At 38.9% G+C, this 22,870-nt stretch overlaps 1 protein-coding gene across 1 annotated transcript; it reads left to right on the top strand.

The window, feature by feature from the left end:
- The first annotated feature begins 1,563 nt into the window (after positions 1-1,563).
- Positions 1,564-22,354, top strand: MED4 (mediator complex subunit 4). Its single transcript, XM_030310667.1, has 7 exons — positions 1,564-1,738; positions 8,849-8,915; positions 14,157-14,327; positions 16,325-16,382; positions 17,899-17,985; positions 19,441-19,572; positions 21,658-22,354. Exons 1-7 carry the CDS (start codon positions 1,614-1,616, stop codon positions 21,828-21,830), a joined length of 813 nt encoding a protein of 270 aa, XP_030166527.1. The 5' UTR covers positions 1,564-1,613; the 3' UTR covers positions 21,831-22,354.
- Positions 22,355-22,870: the final 516 nt, after the last annotated feature.

Raw genomic sequence — 22,870 nt, forward strand, 5'->3', positions numbered from 1 at the left:
GCTGATGCCAGCAAGTCTGTTCAGGGTCAGGTCCACCTCGGACTAACCGCCAGGGCACCTGCTTCTCCTGCCTGGAGCACCTTCCTCCGTTTCCCAAGTCTTTCCCTTTAAAACCGTCCAGCTTCACCTAGACAGGGAAGATAGTGTTTGGGACATTAGCCCACTGTCTTAGGTTACCAGCTTCCTGAATAAAGTAAACTTTCCTTTCCCCCCATTACCTGTCTTTCGAATATTGATTTTCCAGCAGAGTGTAGCCCCACCTGAGCTCAGAACCGGTTCTCTGTGCAGTAACAGAAGGATCTAGTAAGAACTGGGCATACAAGCCTGAATTCAGAGGACAGGTTGGGGTGGGAAATACAAATTTTGGAGTCAGCATACAGACAGTGTTTAAAGCCCCTGGACTGGGTGAGATGATCAAAAGTGAGCTGGGGAGGTGAGGACTTAGAAGTGTCTCCCAACCATTCCTCTGTCTAGAGGTCAAGGTTGAGTGGAGGAATCAGCCAGAGAGATGGAGAGGGGAGATCAGAGAGGAAGGAGAACAACAAAGAGAGACCAGCATGCTAGAACCCAAGTGGAGAAAGTGTTCTCCAGGATAAAGGAGGATGTTAACAGATCCAGGGCCTAGGAGCCACCAAGCTCGGTGAGTGCTGACCATTACATTTAGCAGCATGGCAGTCTTCAATGACCTTTACAATCTGAGTTTTGGTGGGAAAATGAGGATGAAAACTAACTGAAATGGGTATAAGGAAGAAATGGAATTGGAAACAAATTTGCTGCAGAGGGGAACAAAGAAGTAAAGTGGTTGCTGGTAGGGAAAGTGGGGTAAGAATATTCTAAAACTAGGAAAGTAGCAGGTATGGCGATAGGAATAAGTACAGGATGAAACATTGTCATTTGGGAGGTAGGAGGACTACGGTGCCTTCAGAAAGATACAGCTATTGGCAGAGAATTTCTCTGGCTAGGAGCAAGGCAAGTGCACGGGCAGCAGCTAGCCGGGCGGGGGGGGGGGGGCACGGTGCTGGCGGGCAGACACTCGTGGGGGCCGCAGTGTGTGGGAGTCCTATCTTCAGATTTCTCCTCTTTCTCAGTGAGTTAGAAAGCAAGGTCCTAAGTTGCGAGTGGGAATTGGGGGAAAGAGGTGTTGGAGGTTTGGAGAGACAGGAAATGGTGTGAAATTTTGTCCAGGACAGCGGAGAGGGTCTGAGGTACAGCCAAGGCGGGGTTAGCATCATAGGGATGCAGATTAAAGATAGGTTAATATTGAGACCAGTCCATTTCACAAAGAACCAGATACAACAGGTGGGTCATTATACAATTTCCGCAAATGCTTGAAATCCGTTGAACTTCCCATTCCTTGTGAAAACGACAAGGCGCAGGAGAACCCGACCGCCTTGCTCCTCCCTGTTCTCCGGCTCTCTCCCTAGGTTAGACTGAGAAACTCTCGCTCGCCCATCAGATGGCGCCGCCGCCCTCAGTGCATCTCCAAGAGTATAGGGGGCGCTGTGTACTGGCCTCTTTTCCCCCGCCTCGGTGACTCTTGCTTCCGCCTCCGGAGCCCGCCTCGGCTCCCCAGTGCTCAGCTGCGCAGTCGCGGAAACGGGCCTGTGGGGAGCATGGCGGCGTCTTCGAGTGGAGAGAAGGAGAAGGAGCGGCCGGCAGGCGGCTCTGGAGCGGCAGGCGGTAACAGCACGCGAGAGCGGCTCCTGTCTGCGCTGGAAGATCTGGAGGTCTTGTCAAGGTAATGCCGTCGGCCTGAAGGCCTGAGAGGGCTGGGCCCGGAGGACTGACTCTGCATCGGCCGGGCCTGCCGGGGTGTTCGTTCCCGGTTCCCGGGGCTCGGTGGGGAGGCCGCGCTCCCAGAGACGATACACAGGTGTTGGCACTTGAGGTCTGCAACCCTCCGAGACGCCGACATGGGATCCCCCCGCCCCCCGCCTTAGAAGACGTTTTAATAATGACAGTGACTCTGGAACCCCGACACGGTCAGAACTGTAGAGGACCTTAGAGATCGTCCGGTGTGAGTACCGTCGTCCACGGACACTCGACAGACACTTAAGGAACTCCCCCTGGGTCCCAAGCGCTGGGAGACTGTAGTGAAGGGGGTGGGGGACTAGGTCCCGACGTAGAGGAGCCCAGTGTCAAGGGGAAGAGACAGACGTAAACAGCGACCGTGGTGCAGAGCCTGTTTTTACAGAGTCGTGCACTGCGGGATACTGGAACCCGAGGACTCAGGGTGCCTGTCATGGTTGTAGTCAGGGTAGGCTTCCTGGAGAAAGGACTGCATGGGAAGAATGAGTTCACCAGACTCAGTAGGCGGCAGGTGGCTGGAACAGCGTGTGCAAAAGCCTGGAAGCATGAGCACGCACGACTTAGTGGTGCTTACATACTTGCAAGTTTGGGAGGGCAGGCGTGCAGCGTGTGTGGAAGAGATAGGAGAAATTGGATGCCTTTCTCCTTAGTCTACCATGGTTCGTGGCTGTTTGTCAAGTTGAAGCCTTCTTTAACTCCCTCACATTCACTTGGATGTTAAAATTGTTTTGATTCTTCCCCCTAAAACCTTGCGCAGATTTGACGTCTTGTTCCCACCCCCACTGTCGTTAACTATTTTTTAACGCAGTCTCCGGAAAGTTTTACTTGTCTTTATGCTTCTGCACTTTATCTTACTGTATTGCCCAGGGTCAGAGCTATCTTTTTAAAAGACATCTCGTATTACTTTTCTGCTTTGAAATACTTGGTAAGTTCCCACCGCCCGGTGAGGTAGAAACCAAATGTCTAGCTTAGTGTGCCACTTTCCTGTGACTATATTGACTTCTGAAGAAGTGACACCCCCTTTGGGAAGTAGTGGCTGCTGCCTTTTGCTCCAAGTCTTGGTCTTAGAATTTCAAATCTTTGCCCTAGTATAGTCAGTGAATTATTCCCACCGTTTTACTCTGGAGCCCAGTAAATTCATTTCTTTTCTGAGCTCACTTGCTGTAACATAATTCGTCTGTTTTGTGACCCTAGTGTGTATTTCATACTCTGCAAGTTCGGGAACTATGGTTTTTTTGAACCTACTCATCCAGGATAATGGTATTTGAACATTTCTTCTGACATTGGACGACTCCGTAGTCACTCTTAAGATCTTGTTCCGGGATTATTTGGCCGTATATCTGAGGTGCGTTTTCCTGACGATGTCGGTACCTGCAGGAGTGCATATACATGATAGTCATGTAGTCTTCACCTGAGATAGCATAATTAAGTAATTTACCAGCTGTGTTAAATTTGAGACTAAATTGGAATTCTCTTGTATCTAGCTAGGTTTGACCAGTTTCTCTCTCTCCCTATTTGATTGTTTCCTTGATTACTGAGTATGGCATTTTCTGCTTGGTGAAATGTGTTGACCTGCTGGAGTAGTGGATCATTTCAGTTTTCCTCAAGAATCTCAGTGTTTCAGAAGTTGCACAGCAGCAGATCCTAATGTAGTTTTGCTTTTCTCTGACCTCGTCAGGAAGAGGTTGAAATCCGATGCATTCTTTGTAGAGCTCTTCAGTCATTCCACAGGGCTCTGCAGTCCTTGAGTCACATCAGCTTCTGGCCACATTGGCTTCTAGTCACATCAGGGTCACAGTCTGTAGCAGACTTTGAGTGTGGAGTTCTCTCTTGTCCTGGATTTTCCCTCTTTATTTTTTCTTTCTTGTTTTACTTTCTTTATTATGGAGAGAGAGAGGGAGAGGGAGAGAACCGTGGGGGAGGGGCAAAGAGAGAGGCGGATTGAGGATCCTACGCGGGCTCTGTGCTGACAGCAGAGCCCAATGCGAGGCTTGAACCCACAAACCATGAGATCATGACCTGAGGTGAAGTTGGACGCCCAACCCACTCAGCGCCCCCAGGCAACCCTAGGTTTTCTCGCATTATATAATCAACCTCACTTTAAGATACCATTACTTCTTTTTTCCTCAAGAGAAAGTTGCATCTTCTTTTCTTTTATTGAAAACATGAATCCTACTTTTTTTTTTGCAGACAGAGTTGTTTCCCTTATTTATTCTAGTAGCTTCAACCACTAATTAACTAGAATTCTTAACCCTAACTTTTAGTAAAAACTGATTGTAAGTTGCATGCTCTGTCTCTCTCTGTCCCAAAAATAAATAAACGTTGGAAAAAACTGGTTGTAAGTTGCAAACAGTCTGCTGTACCACCATCCATTAGACCAGCATATTCCTGAATACATTTCTTAAGTCCCAGCAATGTGTGCATCTTCAGAGCACAATCTTTCAATAAAGCACAAAATGAGTTTACTATGAGACCAAAAAAAAAAAAAAAAAGAATCTCAGCATTTCTGAAACCTTCCCCCTTCAGCTTTCTAGTTGTGCATGATTAGTTGAGGCGCTGAGTTCTCTTTTGATTTCTTTAAAAGAAGCTGTCGTTTTTCTATTGCCCTTTTCCCAGGAATGCCACTTTGATTTCTGGTTGATTTGTAGCCTCCACTGAGTCTTGTGACAAATTGGAGATAAGCTGCTTCTTTCTTGAGGTGCTCTGCACCCTGGTAATAAATAATTGCCTTAAAAGTTTTTCTTTTCCTCTGATTTTCTCCTGACTTACTCTGCTGTTATTTTATTTATTCATCTCTAAAGAAAGACTGAGTGACAGTAAGTGAAAATTTATCTTTTATGACCCTGGAGATGGATGGTGGTGGCAGTGGAAGAGATGTCACTTTGTAGTTTGCCACCTAGGATTCATTGAGACTTCACAGAGTGAGGTTGTTCCAGTGTGGTTGACTTTTGAAAAAAATCCCATTTTGTTAGCAATCGTATAGTTACATATACTGATTCTGTAATCTGAAATTTGTCATTATCCTCTTAATGAAATTTTTCTCGTGTTTGCATTTGTTATGAAAAAAAACGAAAAGAAAACTCACTAGTATAACTTCTTGGCTTTTAGAAAATAGTAAGTTTGAAATTTAGGACATATCTTTTACTGTTACCTGATTATATAGCTTTTTAGTATATTTTATTACTTTGGAAAATATGATAGAATGAGGTAGTCTTTAGATGAATTTAAAAAAAAACACAACAAATTGTAGTCTGGGGTGCCTGGGTGGCTCAGTCGGTTGAGCGTCCAGCTTCGGCTCAGGTCATGATCTCGCAGTTTGTGAGTTCGAGCCCCGCGTCGGGCTCTATGCTGATGGCTCAGAGCCTGTAACCTGTTTCAGATTCTGTGTCTTCCTCTCTCTCTGCTCCTCCCCTGCTCATGCTCTGTCTCTCTCTCTCTCTCTCTCTCTCCCTCTCTCTCAAAATTAAACATTAAAAAGAATTTAAATAAACAAATTGTCTAAATGTTGTTTTTTTTTTTTTTTTTTTTAATTATTTTTGAGAGAGAAAGAGAGAGACAGAGTGTGAGCAGGGGAAGGACAGAGAGATAGGGAGATAGGCTCCAGGTTCTGAGCTGTCAGCACAGAGCCCAACGTGGGGCTTGGATTCATGGATGGCAAGTTCATGACCTGAGCCAAAGTTGGATGCTTAACCGACTGAGCCGTCTAGACGTCCCTAAAAGTTTTTCTTAACGTGTTTGTAACTCAGAACTCATTGTCCCTCACAAACCATGTTGATAGGAGTCTTGAGGTTTCCACAGCAGCCTATTAATTTTGTTTACCTATAATTTACCTGAACTGTAATACCACTAATACCCAACCTAACCCCCATCTAAATTATATTTTAAGGGGAATTGTGGATGGATTCTAATTTTTTCTATACGAGGACGGGGCTCTGTCTTTCACACCTGTAACCAGAGAGTGGGCTCAGGGCTTCCTTCAGCCTCTTTTTACCATTGGGGAAGACAGAAGGTTCCACTTTGTTCTAGATGGTTACTGAATGTACTGTCTTACAGCTTTCTCCTTCCCCCTGTAGTTCTGTGCCTAGGGCAAGCCCTTTTATGGTTCTCTGTGGATTTATACTCCCAGATTTGCAAGAAAGGCAGAAGAGGCTCATTCCACATCTCCCACCATCCCCCCCCCCCCCACCCCGTGCCCACCTCTCCCACCCCGAAACCAGCCTTTATATAGATCAGAGATTCTCAAGTGTTTATATCTCCTCTATGGGGTACAGAAAATGATTAATATAACATGCTACTTTCATGAAATGTTTGTTTAATCCATCATTGTCTTGCCAGCTCTACCTCCAAAATATATTCTGAGTCTGTACATGTTTCACCTATTACCATTACTAAATCCTAGTGGCTCGGACCCAGTCAAAGCCAATGTCATTTTTTGCCTGGAACATTGCAGAAGCCACCTAGCTTCATTTCCATTCTAGCCCTCTTACAATCTGTTCTCCAGATAGCTTAGCTTGTTTTAAAACATAAATCAGGTCATATCATTTCCCAGCTTGAAATGATCCAGTTGCTTCTCATTCTCTGGAATGATACACTGATCCTTTACCATGACCTGCAAGGACCTGACACAGTAGTCTGGCCCCTCCCTCCTTCCCTCCCCTTGTCCTCATTTTGTATCCTGATGCCCAGTGCATACTATGTTCTGGCCACACTTCTTCAAACCATCTTTGGGCTCCTGAACTAGCTGTGACTTTTTACAAGCATTCTCCCCTCATGGCTGGCTCCTCTCACTTGGAGAATCCTTTCCTGACCCTACCCAGTGTAAGTAGGAAGACCAGCTCACTGACACTCTGCTTTACTTTCTTCCCAACCCTTATAACCTTAGTTTTATTTACCTGTTTTCTTGGTTATTTTTGTCTCCTGTATTAGAATTTAAATTCCATTGTTCACTGTTTTTTTTAAATGTCTATTTATGTATTTTGAGAGAGAGAGAGAGAGAAAGTGTGTGTGTACATGTGTGAGTGAGAGGATGGCCAAGGAAAGAGGAAGAGAGAGAATCTCAAGCAGGCTCTGCACTGTCAGTACAGAGCCCAACTGGGGGCTTGATCCCACAAACTGTGAGATTATGACCTGAGCTGAAACCAAGAGTCAGGTGCTCAACCAACTGAGCCACCCAGGCACCCCTCCATTGTTTGCTTTTATAACTCAAGCATCTAGAAAGTGCCTGGCACGTAAGAGGCACTCAAGAAATATTTAATGAATGGGTGAATGAAGACTTTCCATTGCCATATCCCCCTTTTTCATTAATTAGCAAATTCATACACGGTGGTACTAGAACCTAGTAGTGGGGAAGGTTGGGTCCAATTGGCACCATCCAGGAAAACCGTATGAAGGTAGAGTAGGAAGATGGAAATAGGAAGGTGAAGATAGCCTAGCAGCCATCAAGAAGGTACAAACACTGGGGCTGACTGGTCGTGTCAGGTAGCTAATTGTGCAGCTGTGCCTCTTGCATAATTTCTGGAGTCCATCTGTCAGCAAGTTTGAAGCTAATATATAGATACTACCTGTGACATATTTTATACTGTGATATACTTTTTAATACTGTGATATATTTTAGAATGTGTATTTTATGTTTATACCAAGTTTCATATAGGAAAATTGGTATATCTAGTAAATACTCATTCCAGAAAGATAGGATTTTATTATATGTAAGAATCCCTCTTAGTTGATAACCTGTTCGGTTAATTAAAATATTCAGGGGCTCCTGGATGGCTCAGTCAGTTAAACGTCCAACTTCAGCTCAGGTCACGATCTCACGGTTTGTGGGTTCGAGCCCCGTGTCGGCTCTGTGCTGACATCTCAGAGCCTGGAACCTGCTTTGGATTCTATGACTCCCTCTCTGCCTCTCCCCTGCTCGCTCGCTCTCTCTCTCTCTCTCTCTCTCTCTCTCGATAAATAAATAAACGTCAAAAAATTTTTTGAAAATTCAATTAGGAGCACCTGCGTGGCTCAGTTGGTTAAGCGTCCAACTCTTGATTTCAGCTCAGGGTCATGATCTCGTGGTTTGTGAGTTCGAGCCCCACTGCTTGGGATTCTCTCTCTCTCTCCCCTTCTCTCTGCCTCTCTCCCACGCATGTGCATGTGCTCTTAAAAGAAATAAACTTTATAAAAAAATTCAATTAAAGTAGAAAATGATTAAAAAATGATTCATCTACTCCTTAATTGTTTTATTTTACCTTAAAGCATATAAACTTATGTTTTCACTAATCTTTTCATCTAAGACAGGTGTCAGAGAACTTTTTCTGTAGAGGAAGGGCCAGATAATAAATATTTTTGATTTTTGCAAGCTATAAATTTTCTGCTGCAACTACCCTATTCTGCCATTATAGTGGGAAAACGCCCTGGATTGGCATGGCCAATGTGCTGAATGTAGGAGTTTTTCTTTGCTAAACCACCCATAATGCAAAGTCTATCAGTTTCTAGTTTGTTTCTTTAAAGTGAAATGAGGGGTGCCTGGCTGGCTCAATCAGTAGAGCATGCAATTCTTGATCTCAGGATTGTGAATTCGAGCCCCATGTTGGGTGTAGAGATTACTTTAAATGAATGATAAAGTGAAATGAGAACTTAGATGCTCATCAGACAGTCTTAGGGCAGACTCTTGCTGAATTTGTATGACTTTCCCTGCTTCTTTGAAGTAGGCCTTTGCAGACATCTCTTGAGTCTTTCCCCAGCATTCAGCTTAGGTTTTTATAGAAACAGTCTTCTCTGTTGGCAGTCATATTTCATTGGTATTTATGTCATGGATATTAATTTATGTAATTACACTGGTAAGTAAAACTTGCATAGATGCATCTGGTAACAATCAAAACTGAGTCTTGAAGCTGGTGAGAGCCCAAGCGCATAGTCACCGTGGAGCAGTGTCTGTGAATACTCAACATACTGTGGGTACCATGAATCCAGTAAGTCAGTTAGAGATAGTTGAGAAGGCTTCTACTGTATTTGCTTTGCGAAGGTGTTTTGTTTTTTGTTTTTCTTTTTCTAGAGAACTTATAGAAATGCTGGCAATTTCAAGAAACCAAAAGTTGTTGCCGCCTGATGAGGAAAACCAGGTAAGTGGCTTCTTTTTAAATTACAAACAAGAAATCCCCATTATTTACTGCAGTTTTCCTACTTACATTTACTTTGTTTGAAAATAGGAAGATTGAATTCTATTACATTATTAATTACAACTTTTAAATTGATACTTTCTTTGAATCTCTTATATAAGGTCATACTGCTTAAGATGCAAATAGTTGTCTAAGGGTGAATAGTATTTTCTCTTATAGTTGTAGTTACACATTTATTCATTTTTGTCTTTTGAATTAACCAGCAAAGGCTTGTTAAATGGATATTAAAACAATATTTGGAATAAAGAAAGTTAATGCTCCCATAAACCTTTTATTATAGGCTTGTCCCCCTAATGCAATCTTGAAAATGAATAGAAATAAAAGAGCATACAACTATTAATAGAAGTTATTTTGTAGATTTTAAGTTTATAAGTAGTTTTTATTTTCTTTATTCCTTTCTGTGCTTTGTAATCTTCTACAGTGAGATTGATTTTCTGACCCAGAAACTTTTTAAAGAAGAGGGTAAATGTCACTTTGTGTTTTTTTGCCATAATTAAAAAAAAAAATTTAAGAGGAAACAGATAGGAAGAATTAGCCTATTTAATGATGTGAGACAGGAGAAATCTCTAATAGATCTTTTCTCTTTACTTTCCACCCCTTCATCATTTTAATTTTATCATATGTTTTGAGGGCAGAGAAATTGGGTTGATTGTCAGTAGTGAAGTGTCAGAAAACTGTTTTCTTCAAGGATTAATGCCCTCAGGAAGAGAGGGGGGAATTAGATAAGGCTACAGGTAGTGTAAGTTGGTAATTTTAGGGATATTAAAGTTGTTCTTTGTATATTGCTTATTTTGTTTTTAGAAAAAGCTTATAGAGAAATATGGTAATAAAAGAATGCTAGTCTCAGATACTTTATTCATAAATACCTGTGAAGCCAACTAAGAATTACAAAATAAGCAAAATGAAATATAAGTTCTAACTTTACTTCCTAGGCAATTATATGCTTGCTATGAGCCAGGCACACAGATGATTCAGTAGGTCATAACTAACACCTGTCTTATCAGCACTAATATTTCTTACACTTTTTAAAAACTAACAGTTCTGTCCTTAAAAATAACAGTACCTTGTCATATAAGGTTGTTGTGAAGATGTATTATACTGCATTCTTAAGTATACATAGGGAGAGCTTAGTAATGGTGGATAGTTATCATCACCACTCTGGAACAGAATTAAACGTTATACTTAGTACTGTGAATTTTCATTGAAACTGTTAAATATTAGTGTGATGTGCCCATTTGAAAATTTTCTAGCCTCCATTTTATTTGAATATTCGTATTTTCATGTATGTAGAATTTTACTTAGAAGGGACATTAATGGTCTTTATAACCTCCTGTGTTATAAAAGAGCTTGAGTTCCAGAGTGGATAAGTGAACTAGAGGTTGATGGATGAATAGAACTAGAATCGAGGTCTGACTTCAGTTGAATAATTTTTCTCTACTCAACAATAAAATCTCCAAAGAATCTTTACTGCTCTATGGTAGTATACAATATAGGTCAAACTGTAAACTTCTTGAAATGTGTTGTGAAACAACAAGTTGGTTAATAACTTTTTAAATATACTTTTATAGAAGTGGAAACCCTGCTTTCTCTTGTGACTTGAGAAGAATAGGGACTGTAGGTATATTAAGTAGAATATACTACTTTTTATAGAAGAAACTATTATTCAAAGTAAATACTTTTAATACATGGACAGAGGATATAGCTCAGTCTTTGTCTGAGTCCTATAAAAATGAGAAGAACTTCATATCGAAAGGAACTTGAAGAGGCAGGTCTATACTTTTTACTCTTTAACAAATTTTTGTTAACAGTTTTAAAATTGGTTCTGAATTTTGATAGCCATTTCCTTTCTTGAAGTATTATTCCCCACTTCGCACAGTTAAGTAAGGGTATTTAGGTAAGATTGCATCTTAATTCTGTAGTGGGGTAGTGATGATGATAGCTAGCCTTTATTGGGCTCTTCCTGTGTGTACTTTACATGCATTATATCATAAATCCTCACAATAACCTTATGTGATAAGGTGCTGTTACTATATCCCTGGTAAACGAAAGACTAGAGATTTGGACCCAGACTTTCTGTTTTATGCTTTTTAACCTTCATAGGTCAAAGGTTGTATCTACATACCACCTATTTACTATTTTTGGAAATTACTCTTTTTTAACCATCTTCATTGTAAAGCAATACTATGAATGAAATCACAGGTTTAGTGTGAGTTTTATATATATATATGTTTTAAGTTTATTTGAGAGTGTGTGTGTGTGGAGAAGGGGAAGAGAGAGAGGGAGAGAATCCCAAGCAGGCTGATGCGGGGTTTGATCTCACAAACCGTGAGATCGTGACCTGAGCTGAAATCAAAAGTCATACACTTAACCAACTGAGCCAACCAGGTGCCCCATTTCTCTGTACATTTCTACAAACTTTAAGTTGCAAAAATTTTCTGTCTTAGCAACTTTCAAGTATACAATGTAATATCGTTAACTATAGTCACCATTTCTGTACATTGCATCCCAGAACTTATTTGTCTTATAAGCGTAAGTTTGTACCTTTTGATCATCTTCACCCATTTTACCCACCCCCTCCCGTGGCAACCACCAATCGGATTTCTTTTTCTGAGTTTGTCTCTTGTAGATTCCACATACAAATGAGATCATGTAGTATTTGTCTTTCTCTTGCTGACTTTTTTCACTTAATATAATGGCTTCAAGGTCTATCCTTATTGTCACAAATGATAAGATTTCCTTCTTTTTTATGGCTGAATAGTATTTCTCTATCTGTGTGTGTACATACCACACATTTTCTACTAATATAAAGGGATACATGCCCCTGGTGTTTACAGCACCATTATCAACAATAGCCAAATTCTGGAAAAAGCCCAAATGTCCATCAGTTGATGAATGGGTAAAGAAGACAGACACACACACACACACATATACACACACAGGAATATTACTGAGCCATAAAAAAGGAATGCGGGTCGGTTAAGCATCCTACTTTAGCTCAGGTCATAATCTCACAGTTCATGGGTTCAAGCCCCAAGGGGTGCTCAGAGCCTGGAGCCTGCTTTGGATTCTGTGTCTCCCTCTCTCAGTCCTTCCCCCACTCACACTATCTCTCTCTGTCAAAAAATGAATAAATGTTTTTTAAAAAATTTTTTAAAAGGGGGGGGGATGAAATCTTGCCGTTTGTAACAACATGGATGGAGCTAGAGAGTATTATGCTAAGGAAAATAAGTCAGAAAGACAATTACCACGTAATTTCACTCAGATGGAATTTAAGACATAAAACAAACAATCATAGGGAAGAAAAAAAGAGGAAAACCAAGAAACAGACTCTTAGCTTTGGAGAGCAAACTGATGGTTACCAGAGGAGTGGTTGTTAAGGGAGTGGGGATTAAGGAGGGCACTTGTGATGAGCACCAGACATTGTATGTGAAGGTTGAATCACTATATTGTACACCTGAAACTAATATTACAGTGTATGTTAACTAGCTGGAACTTAAATAAAAACTTACATACAACATGTCCTTTGTCCATTCATATATTGATGGATAGTTAGTTTGCTTTCTATATTGGCTATTGTAAATAATGCTGCAGTGAATATAGGAGTGCAGATATCTTTTTGAGATAATAATTTCATTTTCTTCAGGTAAGTAACCAGAAGTAGAATTGCTGGATCATCTGTTAGTTCTCTTTTAACTCTTTAAGTAATAACTTCTATACTGTTTCCCACAGTGGGTTTCCCACCACTAGTGCATGAAGGTTCCATTTTCTCCACCTCCTCACCAACGTTTGTTATCTTTTTTTTTTTGTTTTATTACAACTGTTGTAACTGGTATGAGGTGATATCCAGTTGTGGTTTTGATTTGCATTTCCCTGGTAATTAGTGATGTTGAGCACCTTTTCATGTACCTTTGTTCATTTGTATGTCTTTAGAAAAAGGTCTATTCATTTCCTTTGCACTTTTTTAAAAATTAAAATTAGGGGCGCCTGGGTGGCGCAGTCGGTTAAGCGTCCGACTTCAGTCAGGTCACGATCTCGCGGTCCGTGAGTTCGAGCCCCGCGTCAGGCTCTGGGCTGATGGCTCGGAGCCTGGAGCCTGTTTCCGATTCTGTGTGTCTCCCTCTCTCTCTGCCCCTGCCCCGTTCATGCTCTGTCTCTCTCTGTCCCAAAAATAAATAAAACGTTAAAAAAAAAAAAAAAATTAAAAAAAGAAAAAAAAAAAAAGAAAAAAATTAAAATTAAATTTTTTAAAAAATTCACATCCAAATTAGTTAGCATATAGTGCAACAGTGACTTCAAGAATAGATAGATTCCTTAATGCCCCTTACCCATTTAGCCCATCCCCCCTCCCACAACCCTTCCCATAACCCTCTGTTTGTTCTCCATATTAAAGAGTCTTATGTTTTGTCCCCCTCCTTGTTTTTATATTTTTGCTTCCCTTCCCTTGTGTTCATCTGTTCTGTGTCTTAAAGTCCTCATAGGAGGGAAGTCATATAATATTTGTCTTTCTCTGACTAATTTCGCTTAGCATAATACCCTCTAGTTCCATCCACATAGTTGCAAATGACGAGATTTCGTTCTTTTTGATTGCCGAGTAATAACTCCATTGTATATGTATACCACATCGTCTGTATCCATTCATCCATCAATGGACATTTGGGCTCTTTGCATACTTTGGCCATTGTTAATAGTGCTGCTATAAACAGTGGGGTGCGTGTGCCCCCTCGAAACAGCATACCTGTATCCCTTGGATAAATACCTAGTCATGCAATTGCTGGGTTGTAGGGTAGTTCTATTTTTAATTTTTTGAGGAACCTCCGTAGTGTTTTCCAGAGTGGCTTGCATCAGTTTTCCTTTGCTCATTTTTTAAATCAGGCTGTTTATTTTGTATTTTTAAGGATACACAAAAATTTTATCTTTCCTGGGAAGTGAATAAACCTCATTTTGGCATATTGGTAGTTCTTATTTGCATGAAAGAATAGCATGTAATGAGAAAAAGTAAAAAGTCTTCATCATCTTTTTTCCAAAATAATCAGAAGTAGGCTATTTTTATTCTTAACATTGATTAGAATAATACTTTGGAGGTGTTAACATTTTATAGCCTAGCCAATTTACATGTAGACTCTTTGTTTCATTGGAATGCCACTTTTCAATATTCTGTTGTCTGCTTTAATCAATATCTGATAGGTCCTGGAGTTGTTAATTCACAGAGATGGGGAATTTCAAGAACTGATGAAATTGGCACTTAATCAGGGAAAAATCCATCATGAAATGCAAGTTTTAGAAAAGGAAGTAGAGAAGAGAGACAGTGATATTCAACAACTACAAAAACAGCTAAAGGAAGCAGAGCAAATATTGGTAAGTTCATAGAAGAGGAGGTAAAAAAAAAAAGGGATATTGTTCAATTTATTTCTGAAAAATAAATATGTTTTAAAGTATTTTGAATTGGCAGAAAACTTAATTTCCTAAGTGTAAAAATGAGAACTTGACAGTTTGAATGAAAGGCCATTGTCATCCCTTTTTAACTTAATGTTTTAAGGTAGTCTGCATTACTTTTGAACCGTATTTTCATCATTTAAAGATTTCACAGTGTTGTATTAATAGAACTAATGGAATTGAATTGAATTAATAGAAGTTGTACTTTTATCCTGTCCTGATAGAAGTTTTCAGTTATTAGTAATCTAAATCTTTACTTCAACTTTAAAAATATTTTGAAATCAGTAGAAATATGTACCAATTTTATAAATTGGTTAAAACTGACATTAACTTATTTCATCCTCCATTCTAAACTAGGTGGATTTGGGCATATGTCCCCAGGACTCTAGTTCTTGGCTACTATTTCAAAAAAGCAATTTCTTTGCTCATATTTACCTAGTTATTTCACTAAATACTAACTAATATAATTGTTATATGGTGATGTTACAAAAACAGCTGAGTTTGATTCTCATATGGACCAGACACTGCTGGAATCCTTATCCCTGATGAATCTTCAAAATGTGTCCAAATGGGCTCCAATAAATAGAAACCTGAGTGGTTCAGGGTAAATTAACCATTCCTGCTGAAAAAATGACCCCAAGTAAATGCTTTAAAAAAAAAAATAGTAAAATCTATTTTCCATTAGGAAAGTAATACTTGCTTATCAAAAGATATTCAGAGAATACAGAAAAGTAGAAAGAGGAGGGAAAAAATGCCGTCAGTCCCTCTGTGCTGTTATTCATAGTTTTTTGCTTTTCATTTCAGTCTCAGGTGTATTCTTTTATTTTTTTTTAATTTCCCAGTAGGCTTATAATTGTTTTTTAAATCAAAGTATAGTTGATACACCATGATACTGATACTTTAGTTTCAGGTGTACAACATAGTTTTTTTTCCCCCTCTGAGGAATTCATTTTGTATCTTGTAATTAGTAGGATACCAACTGGTGTTCTATTACCATTTGTTAAAACTGAGGGATTTTTCGTATATTGTATCCATTTTGTTTAGTTTTCCAACTTACTGTTACAAAATAATACTTTGATGAATATCATTGCAAAAAAAACTTTGTTTTTCTTCTGCATTTCAGATTATATTCTTTAGATTTCCAAAAATATAATTATGGAGTTAAATAGAGTTAACACAAGGACCATAAAAAGACTGAATTTTATGATTTAGGTAATAGCAACTAACATTGAGCACTTGTTCATCAGGCCTTGTGCTTGCTTGCACTTTAAATGTTTTAACTTAATCTTCTTAATAATTATGCGAGGTTAGTACCATTCCATTTTACAGATGAAGAAACTGAGATTTTAAATTGATAACTACTTTGCCCAGGGAGAGTGAAAAGTAGGGAGATGGAACTTAAACCTAGTTCTCTCTGTCTCCATACTCCTAACCACTGTGTTACAGTTGAAGATGCATATACATACTAGCTTAACTTCATTTTACCCTTTCATGTATCTTTCCAGTGGGAGTGGGGGGTGGTTGTGGGTGTTTTCATTATAGTAGTCATTAAGCTTAGAGATAGTGGTAATGTATAAATGAATAAGACCATCAATCCAAGAATGTATCTTACAAACTAAAAAAACATTTTGATATTTTATCCTTGAACCCGAATGCTCTTGGGGTGGTATGTGGTCAGAATCTCTTTTGCATGTTTGTGATAGAATTTGTGAATGGAGACTGATTCATGGACATATATTATTTCTTTCATTAACTGATACAAATGATACCCACATGTTTGAGAACATTACAGATAAATGGTGGGGATTTCTAAATTTTGCATGTTGTTCATATGGAATTAATGATTTTGTGAATTAAGCCAAAAACTGTTTGATATAGTTAAGAATAAACCGTACTTCTTTTTTTAATGTTCAAATTAGGCAACAGCTGTTTACCAAGCAAAAGAAAAACTCAAATCAATAGAAAAAGCAAGAAAAGGTTAGTACAGTGGGAAACACTGAATGACTTTCTGAAAAATCCAAGTTTTTGTTTGAAGAAGCAGATGAGAGTGTTAACTGGTAATCATTTGCTGCTTTTGAAATGGTTCCAATAAATTTTTATTGTAAAGTGCTAGGTTCTAGCACTGAGCTATGTATTACTGAGGAGACATCACACCTTTCTCAGGTTATAAGAAACAGTAACATATGGCAAGTTACGGCCTTGTATCCAAATGCGCAGTAATGACAATGAGTGTATAAAGTTGTTGGGAGAAGGGAAAAGAACTGTGATCTGGAAGCAAGTGGGATTTGAGATAGATCTTGGAAAAGATGGATCTTGCAAAAGTGAAAGAGAATGTGCAGTGGACAAATGGAGCAGGACTAGAGTGTCATGAAGTCAGAACTAGATGTGGCTTTGGGGTGTGTGCACATTTAATGGTGCAGAAGCCCAGCAGACCTTCTTTTCCTGTCCTCCTCCTCTCCTTAAAAGACTTCCATTTTGGATTTTTTAGTTTGTGTACTAAAAGTAGAGTTACAATGAAAATGTGGTTACTTTGGTTTTTTAAATTTTTTTTTTTTAATGTTTATTTTTGAAGGAGAGAGAGACAGTGTGTGAGTCGGGGGGTGGGGGGTGGCAGAGAGAGAGGGAGACACAGATCCAAAGCAGGCTCCAGGCTCTGAGCTGTCAGCACAGAGCCCAACACAGGGCTCGAACGCACAAACCGTGAGATCATGACCTGAGCCGAAATCAGAAGCTCAGCCAACTGAGCTCAACCAACCAAGGTGCCCCAAACTTTGGTTACTTTAATGGTTTCGTAGATGATTTACCTTTAGTCACCTCAGAGTTGTCTAACTTTCTTCTTCTTTTCCTGTTTCAGATAACTACTGCTAATGTTTGGTGTGTGTCCACTTTTTTTTTTTTTTTTAAAGATGTTTAATACAGATAGAATGGGAACAATACAAGTATATATGTACATATATTCTAAAACAAAAACCAGGTCATGCTATACATATTATTTAGTGGCTTACCTTTTTTAATCTAATGAATGTATTGTGGATTTGTTTCTACTTAGATCTACTTATATCCTTAGTGGCACAGTAAGCCAACAATTGAGTGATGTAGTGTGAACAGCAGTTTAATTTAATAGCTAATTTAATAGCTTTGTCATTGGGAGACAAAACACTCTTGCCTCTATTTTCTTTGTGTTCACTGTTGCTTTCAGAACAGTAAGACTATTTAATGGTAGCTAATAATTGAGATAGTGAGCATTATCATGCTAATGTCCCAAGTTTGACACTTTGTCAGATGATTTTTCTGGATGTTTTGTTCTTTAGTTGGGAAATCTCTATGATTTAAGTTTAACAATATACGTATTATTAGCTTTATTAGGGAAGGTAGGTAACTCAGATTATCTTGTATACAGATAATAAAAAATAAAGTATGATGTGTGACTATGAGGCACGTGTTTATGCCCTTGTAAGTTACTAGACTAACATGTTATGCTCTCGACTCTCAGGTGCCATCTCCTCTGAAGAAATAATTAAATACGCACATAGGATTAGTGCGAGTAATGCTGTATGTGCCCCACTGACCTGGGTTCCAGGTAAAATACTTCTCTTTTTAAAATAGACATATGTGGTTTTAAATCTTAGGTGATTTTCACATCTTTAATATCTTAGAAGGAATAATATGGGCCATGGGTTTTATCAGTTTGATTTTCTACAAAGCTGTTGCCACAGGAACTGTGTTTCTTTCCTTTTTAAAGAAAAATAATAAATTCATGTTTAAAAGTACAAGAAGATACGTGATGATTCGAAACCTATAGATTTATATGCCTGTAATACCCAGGCTGGCCAGAAGCCCACCTTTTAGAACAATTGGAGTTTCCTCGAGGGTTCTGGCCTTGGAAGCAGACAATTCCAGCTCTTTGGTGATAAAGATGAAGCACTGAGCACCCAACAGCAAATACATGGGACTGGAAAGAACAGGAGTAATTAGAAACAGCAAAGAGCAATGAGCTGCAACATACATTGACAGTACATAAGACAGGGACCTAATGTAGAGCAGTAGTCTTCTGGGAGGAGTAGGAGATAAATCTCTCAACATCAGTAACTTGTGAATGGTATTTTACCAATTACTAGTTTGGGGGGGTAAGTGATCTGGAGCGAGTAAGAAGTATTACCAAAAAGTCCAAATCTGCCAAATTTTCATCATCCCCAAACTAAACAGTATGCCTTCATGATTGGAAATGAACATTGGCTCTAGATACTCTCCTGGAAGGTTCTAGGAATTAGTCTTTTTTCTTTTTTTTTTTTTTTTAATTTTTTTTTCAACGTTTATTTATTTTTGGGACAGAGAGAGACAGAGCATGAACGGGGGAGGGGCAGAGAGAGAGGGAGACACAGAATCGGAAACAGGCTCCAGGCTCTGAGCCATCAGCCCAGAGCCTGACACGGGGCTCGAACTCACGGACCGTGAGATCGTGACCTGGCTGAAGTCGGACGCTTAACCGACTGCGCCACCCAGGCGCCCCATAGGAATTAGTCTTTAAATGACAAGATCAAAGAGGTTGGTTAGAAAAAGTTTTAATTTAGACAGTCCTTCAAATAAGCATTCCAGTCAGTCCTTTCTGTCTTATAAACAGAAGTGTGTCATGATCTATTTATTCTCCCTAAAGAGTATGTATCATTTGTTACTTTACTAGGAAATGCAGGTAAATTACAAGAATCAAGACTGTTATAATTTTCTTAATTTGTCATCTAGAATTGCTAAAATGACAGACTTTTCTCTCTCTCTCTCTCTCTCTCTCTCTCTCTCTCTCTCTCTTTCTCTTTTTGTATAAAGAGTAGTATATTTCTATGCAGGTTCAGAGACGAAATGCATGTATTTTTAAATATATTATGCTCTTAATAACAGTTGATAAGATGACCTTCTTGTTCCAAAATTGAAATGTAGTTTGAGTTTTTCAGAGTGAACCAAGGAAAATCAATACTTCTTTAGAGAAGGTATCAATGCTTATTTTGTATATGATTGAATTAAAAGCAGTCTGTTTTTTCAGGGGACCCACGGAGACCATACCCAACTGATTTAGAGATGAGAAGTGGATTATTGGGTCAAATGAACAATCCTTCCACTAATGGTGTAAATGGTCATTTACCAGGAGATGCACTTGCAGCAGGCAGATTGCCAGGTAATGTTGATCAGAAAAATGCTTTCGAACAGACTGAGGTTTTTCAGACATGGTGATGGCATATCTGGCTGTTGAACAAGTTTGAGGTTCTAGACCCAAGTTGTTTTATTTATTTTATTTTATTTTTTAAGTTTGTTTATTTATTTTGAGAGAGAGAGGAAGAGCGGGAATCTCAAGCAGGCTCTGCATGGTCAGCATGGAGCATGACTCAGGACTTGAACTCAAATCGTGAGATCATAACCTGAGCCTAAATCAAGAGGCGGATGTTTGACCTAGCGAGCCATTCAGGCATCTGACCCAACTCATTTTAATAGCTAAGTTTTCTGCCAATTATCCTGCTCTCTGCTTACTCTAGTTTAAAGATTGTTCTAGCTTGAGTTTATGAAACTACAATAAATCGACTTTTCTCTCATTTTTTAATAGGTTATTTTCCTTGGGCATTAGGCCTCTCTTTTATTATTATTAGGATCTAAACATAGCTTTTTAAATAAAATTGTGAAATATGGTATATAAACAGAATAAGAAATATATATGTTCATTTTAAAGAATACAAAGTGAACCCACTCCTGAAAAACTCCAAATTAGCCAAATGAATAACAAAGCTTTTTACAGACTTTTTAATAACTAAATAAAACAGCACTCTTGTGTGACTCAGTTTATTCTGAATTTCATCCTTCCTCAAGTTTTGCGTATAGTTTTGTGTTATTCTTAACCTTTATTTATGTTCCCCAACGTTTATTTTTTGTAGGTGACTTTTGTTTTTATTTGGTAGAACATTTAATAAGTTTTAATAAAAAAGGTTATAAAAACCAAAAACTATGGGTTTTTTTGAGCAATCACTTTTAATATTTTACCTATTTCATTTTTTTCCTTGTATTTTTTACAGTGTTTAAAACATGCCCTAGATAATGCTTTCTGCTTCATATTTTATTGTAAGGATGTTCCTGTGTTACTGAAAATGCTATGTAAACGTCATGTTTATCTAACGTACAAACTGAGAACTCACTGTGCATTAATTTACCTTGATATCTTTTCATTTTCCTCATTTTGATTATACTGTATTATATGCCAGTCACAGCCCAGTCAGAAGGCAGAAAGGACATCAGCAGTATGAACAAGGAAAATTTAAAGAATTATTAACTAGTAACAAGATGATACTACTAAAGGGTAAAGAGAACTATTTTTTAAAAATACAGTAGTAATAAATGTGGGAGCAGCTGCTACATCTAAGATCAGGATAGAGTACCCAAGGAAGGGCCCAACTGAGAAGAGGCTCCTCCCACCCCCATCCCAAGGCTGTTTGTTCATATCATGGCGCCCTGGGTGGAGAGGGTATAGCTGTGGCCCACTGGCTGGCAGAGACGTTAGATGGATGAGGTCAGGCCAGAGCTGGCAAGCAGGAGGTGATCCACTAGGGTTGCAGGGAGCCTTGCTGGGAAGCCACCTTTGGCGTAATGTGAGACTTAACGCCACGGCAACTTGCTAGGTGGTGAGCACCACTTGATGTCCTGCGCGCCAGCCAGGCACTGCGCAGTGAGAAGGAAAACATCACATCGGATCTCTTAGAGGCCTGTTCCCCTTGCAGAGTCCCTCCAGTGCCCTCTGCTGACAAAGATTAACATTGCAGCTGCTGGCAAAGGAGATGTTTTCAGGGTTCAGGGAGAAGAGTGGATTTAAAGCTTAACAGGTAGTTTAAACTTGTAATACTTAGTATAGTACATATTAGCTATTTAAAATCTACAGAGAGAATAGACAGAGAATGATATAATCTGCATATAATTTGCATATATATGAAAACATTTGATTTGTAATTGTGAATGTCTTACAAAAGAAAAATTAGTCAACTGACTCTATAAAGTTACTTAGATGGAAGCATGATTTCCTAAAAAATAAAACACAGGTTCTAGTTATTAAAATATCATGCTTTTCCTTGATAAATTTGCTTTTTTTTAATTTAGCCAAATGTATATTTTGATTCCTGGCCTTAAAAAGAATATTTACTTCAGGTTGTGTGCATGAAGGGAAGAGTAATCAAGTAGTAAATTAATAGTAGAAGTGTTGTTATATATGCTTTGTTTTCTCCAGATGTCCTTGCTCCACAATATCCATGGCAGTCAAATGACATGTCAATGAATATGTTACCACCGAATCACAGTAATGACTTTTTGCTGGAACCTCCAGGGCATAATAAAGAAAATGAAGATGATGTAGAAGTTATGTCAACAGACTCCTCAAGCAGTAGTAGTGACTCTGATTAAAAAACATAAAAGACAAAATTCATCAGAATTGAATACTGTGGAATTCTGTTTCTTACACAATAGCAAGCCTATAAAAAAAGCCAGGTAATACTGCCTATAGTGGAACCGTGCAGCCCATTAAAAATCACTGGACTTTCTTTTTTAAGCCAAAAATTATCGTTTCAGTTCTAAACCGCTAAGTGAATATTTAAAGAATAATCAAAATTTATTGTTGGGAAAAAAATTACTCATTTCAGTGCTGCCCTATCCTGTTATGTTCCAGTTATGTTGGACTTGTACATAGTATTTCTGGAAATAAAAGTTGAGGGAAATAACCCATGTACATATCACTAATCAGCCCCTGGAATTATTTAGAGAAGCATTTTAAATAAGGGCAGTGGATCACTGTGCATCATATCTCAAAATAACAAAAGCCTCATTTGAAAGTGAAGGCTGGTAGCTTCTGTCACAGTAACGGGAAGTTGTCTTAATTTTACTGTCTGTAATTATTGTAATATGTGTAAATAAACATATTTTTGTTTGTACTCTGTATGATTTTTTTAAATTTAAATATTCCTTTAGGTAGGAAATTATTTCTGTAAATCCAGTTTGATTTTATACATACTTAAGTAGAATTCTGGAGTGTGAATGAACATGATGTAATGCATTCAGCTGAACTAGTAATCACAACTGGTAGGTTTCACAAAGGCCCATAATGACAGTCTCAGAAGAAATAAAATGAAGTTGTTGCTTTCTTCTTTTTTTCCCATTAGTCTTCCCACTAGTTTATTTCCTTTTTTCTGGGGGCCGGGGCCTGGCAGATCCGGAAGTGGGCCTCCCCCTGTCCGGGAAAAAGTAAAAAGGGAAATAGGGAAAAAGGGACAAAGGGAAAAGGGAAACAGGGAAAAAGGACCCACCTGTGGAAAAGGGAAACACCAGTTCCCCGTGACCCGGGAATTGTCCAGGGACGGGACTGTTCATGTCCTTTCCGCCTTTCTTGCCCCTTCTTTCCCTTTCTTTTCCTTTTCTTTACTTCTGATTTCCTTCTTTCTTTCTCCCTT

The sequence above is a fragment of the Lynx canadensis genome, chromosome A1 (assembly GCF_007474595.2).
Source record: "Lynx canadensis isolate LIC74 chromosome A1, mLynCan4.pri.v2, whole genome shotgun sequence".
Classification (NCBI taxonomy): Eukaryota; Metazoa; Chordata; class Mammalia; order Carnivora; family Felidae; genus Lynx; species Lynx canadensis.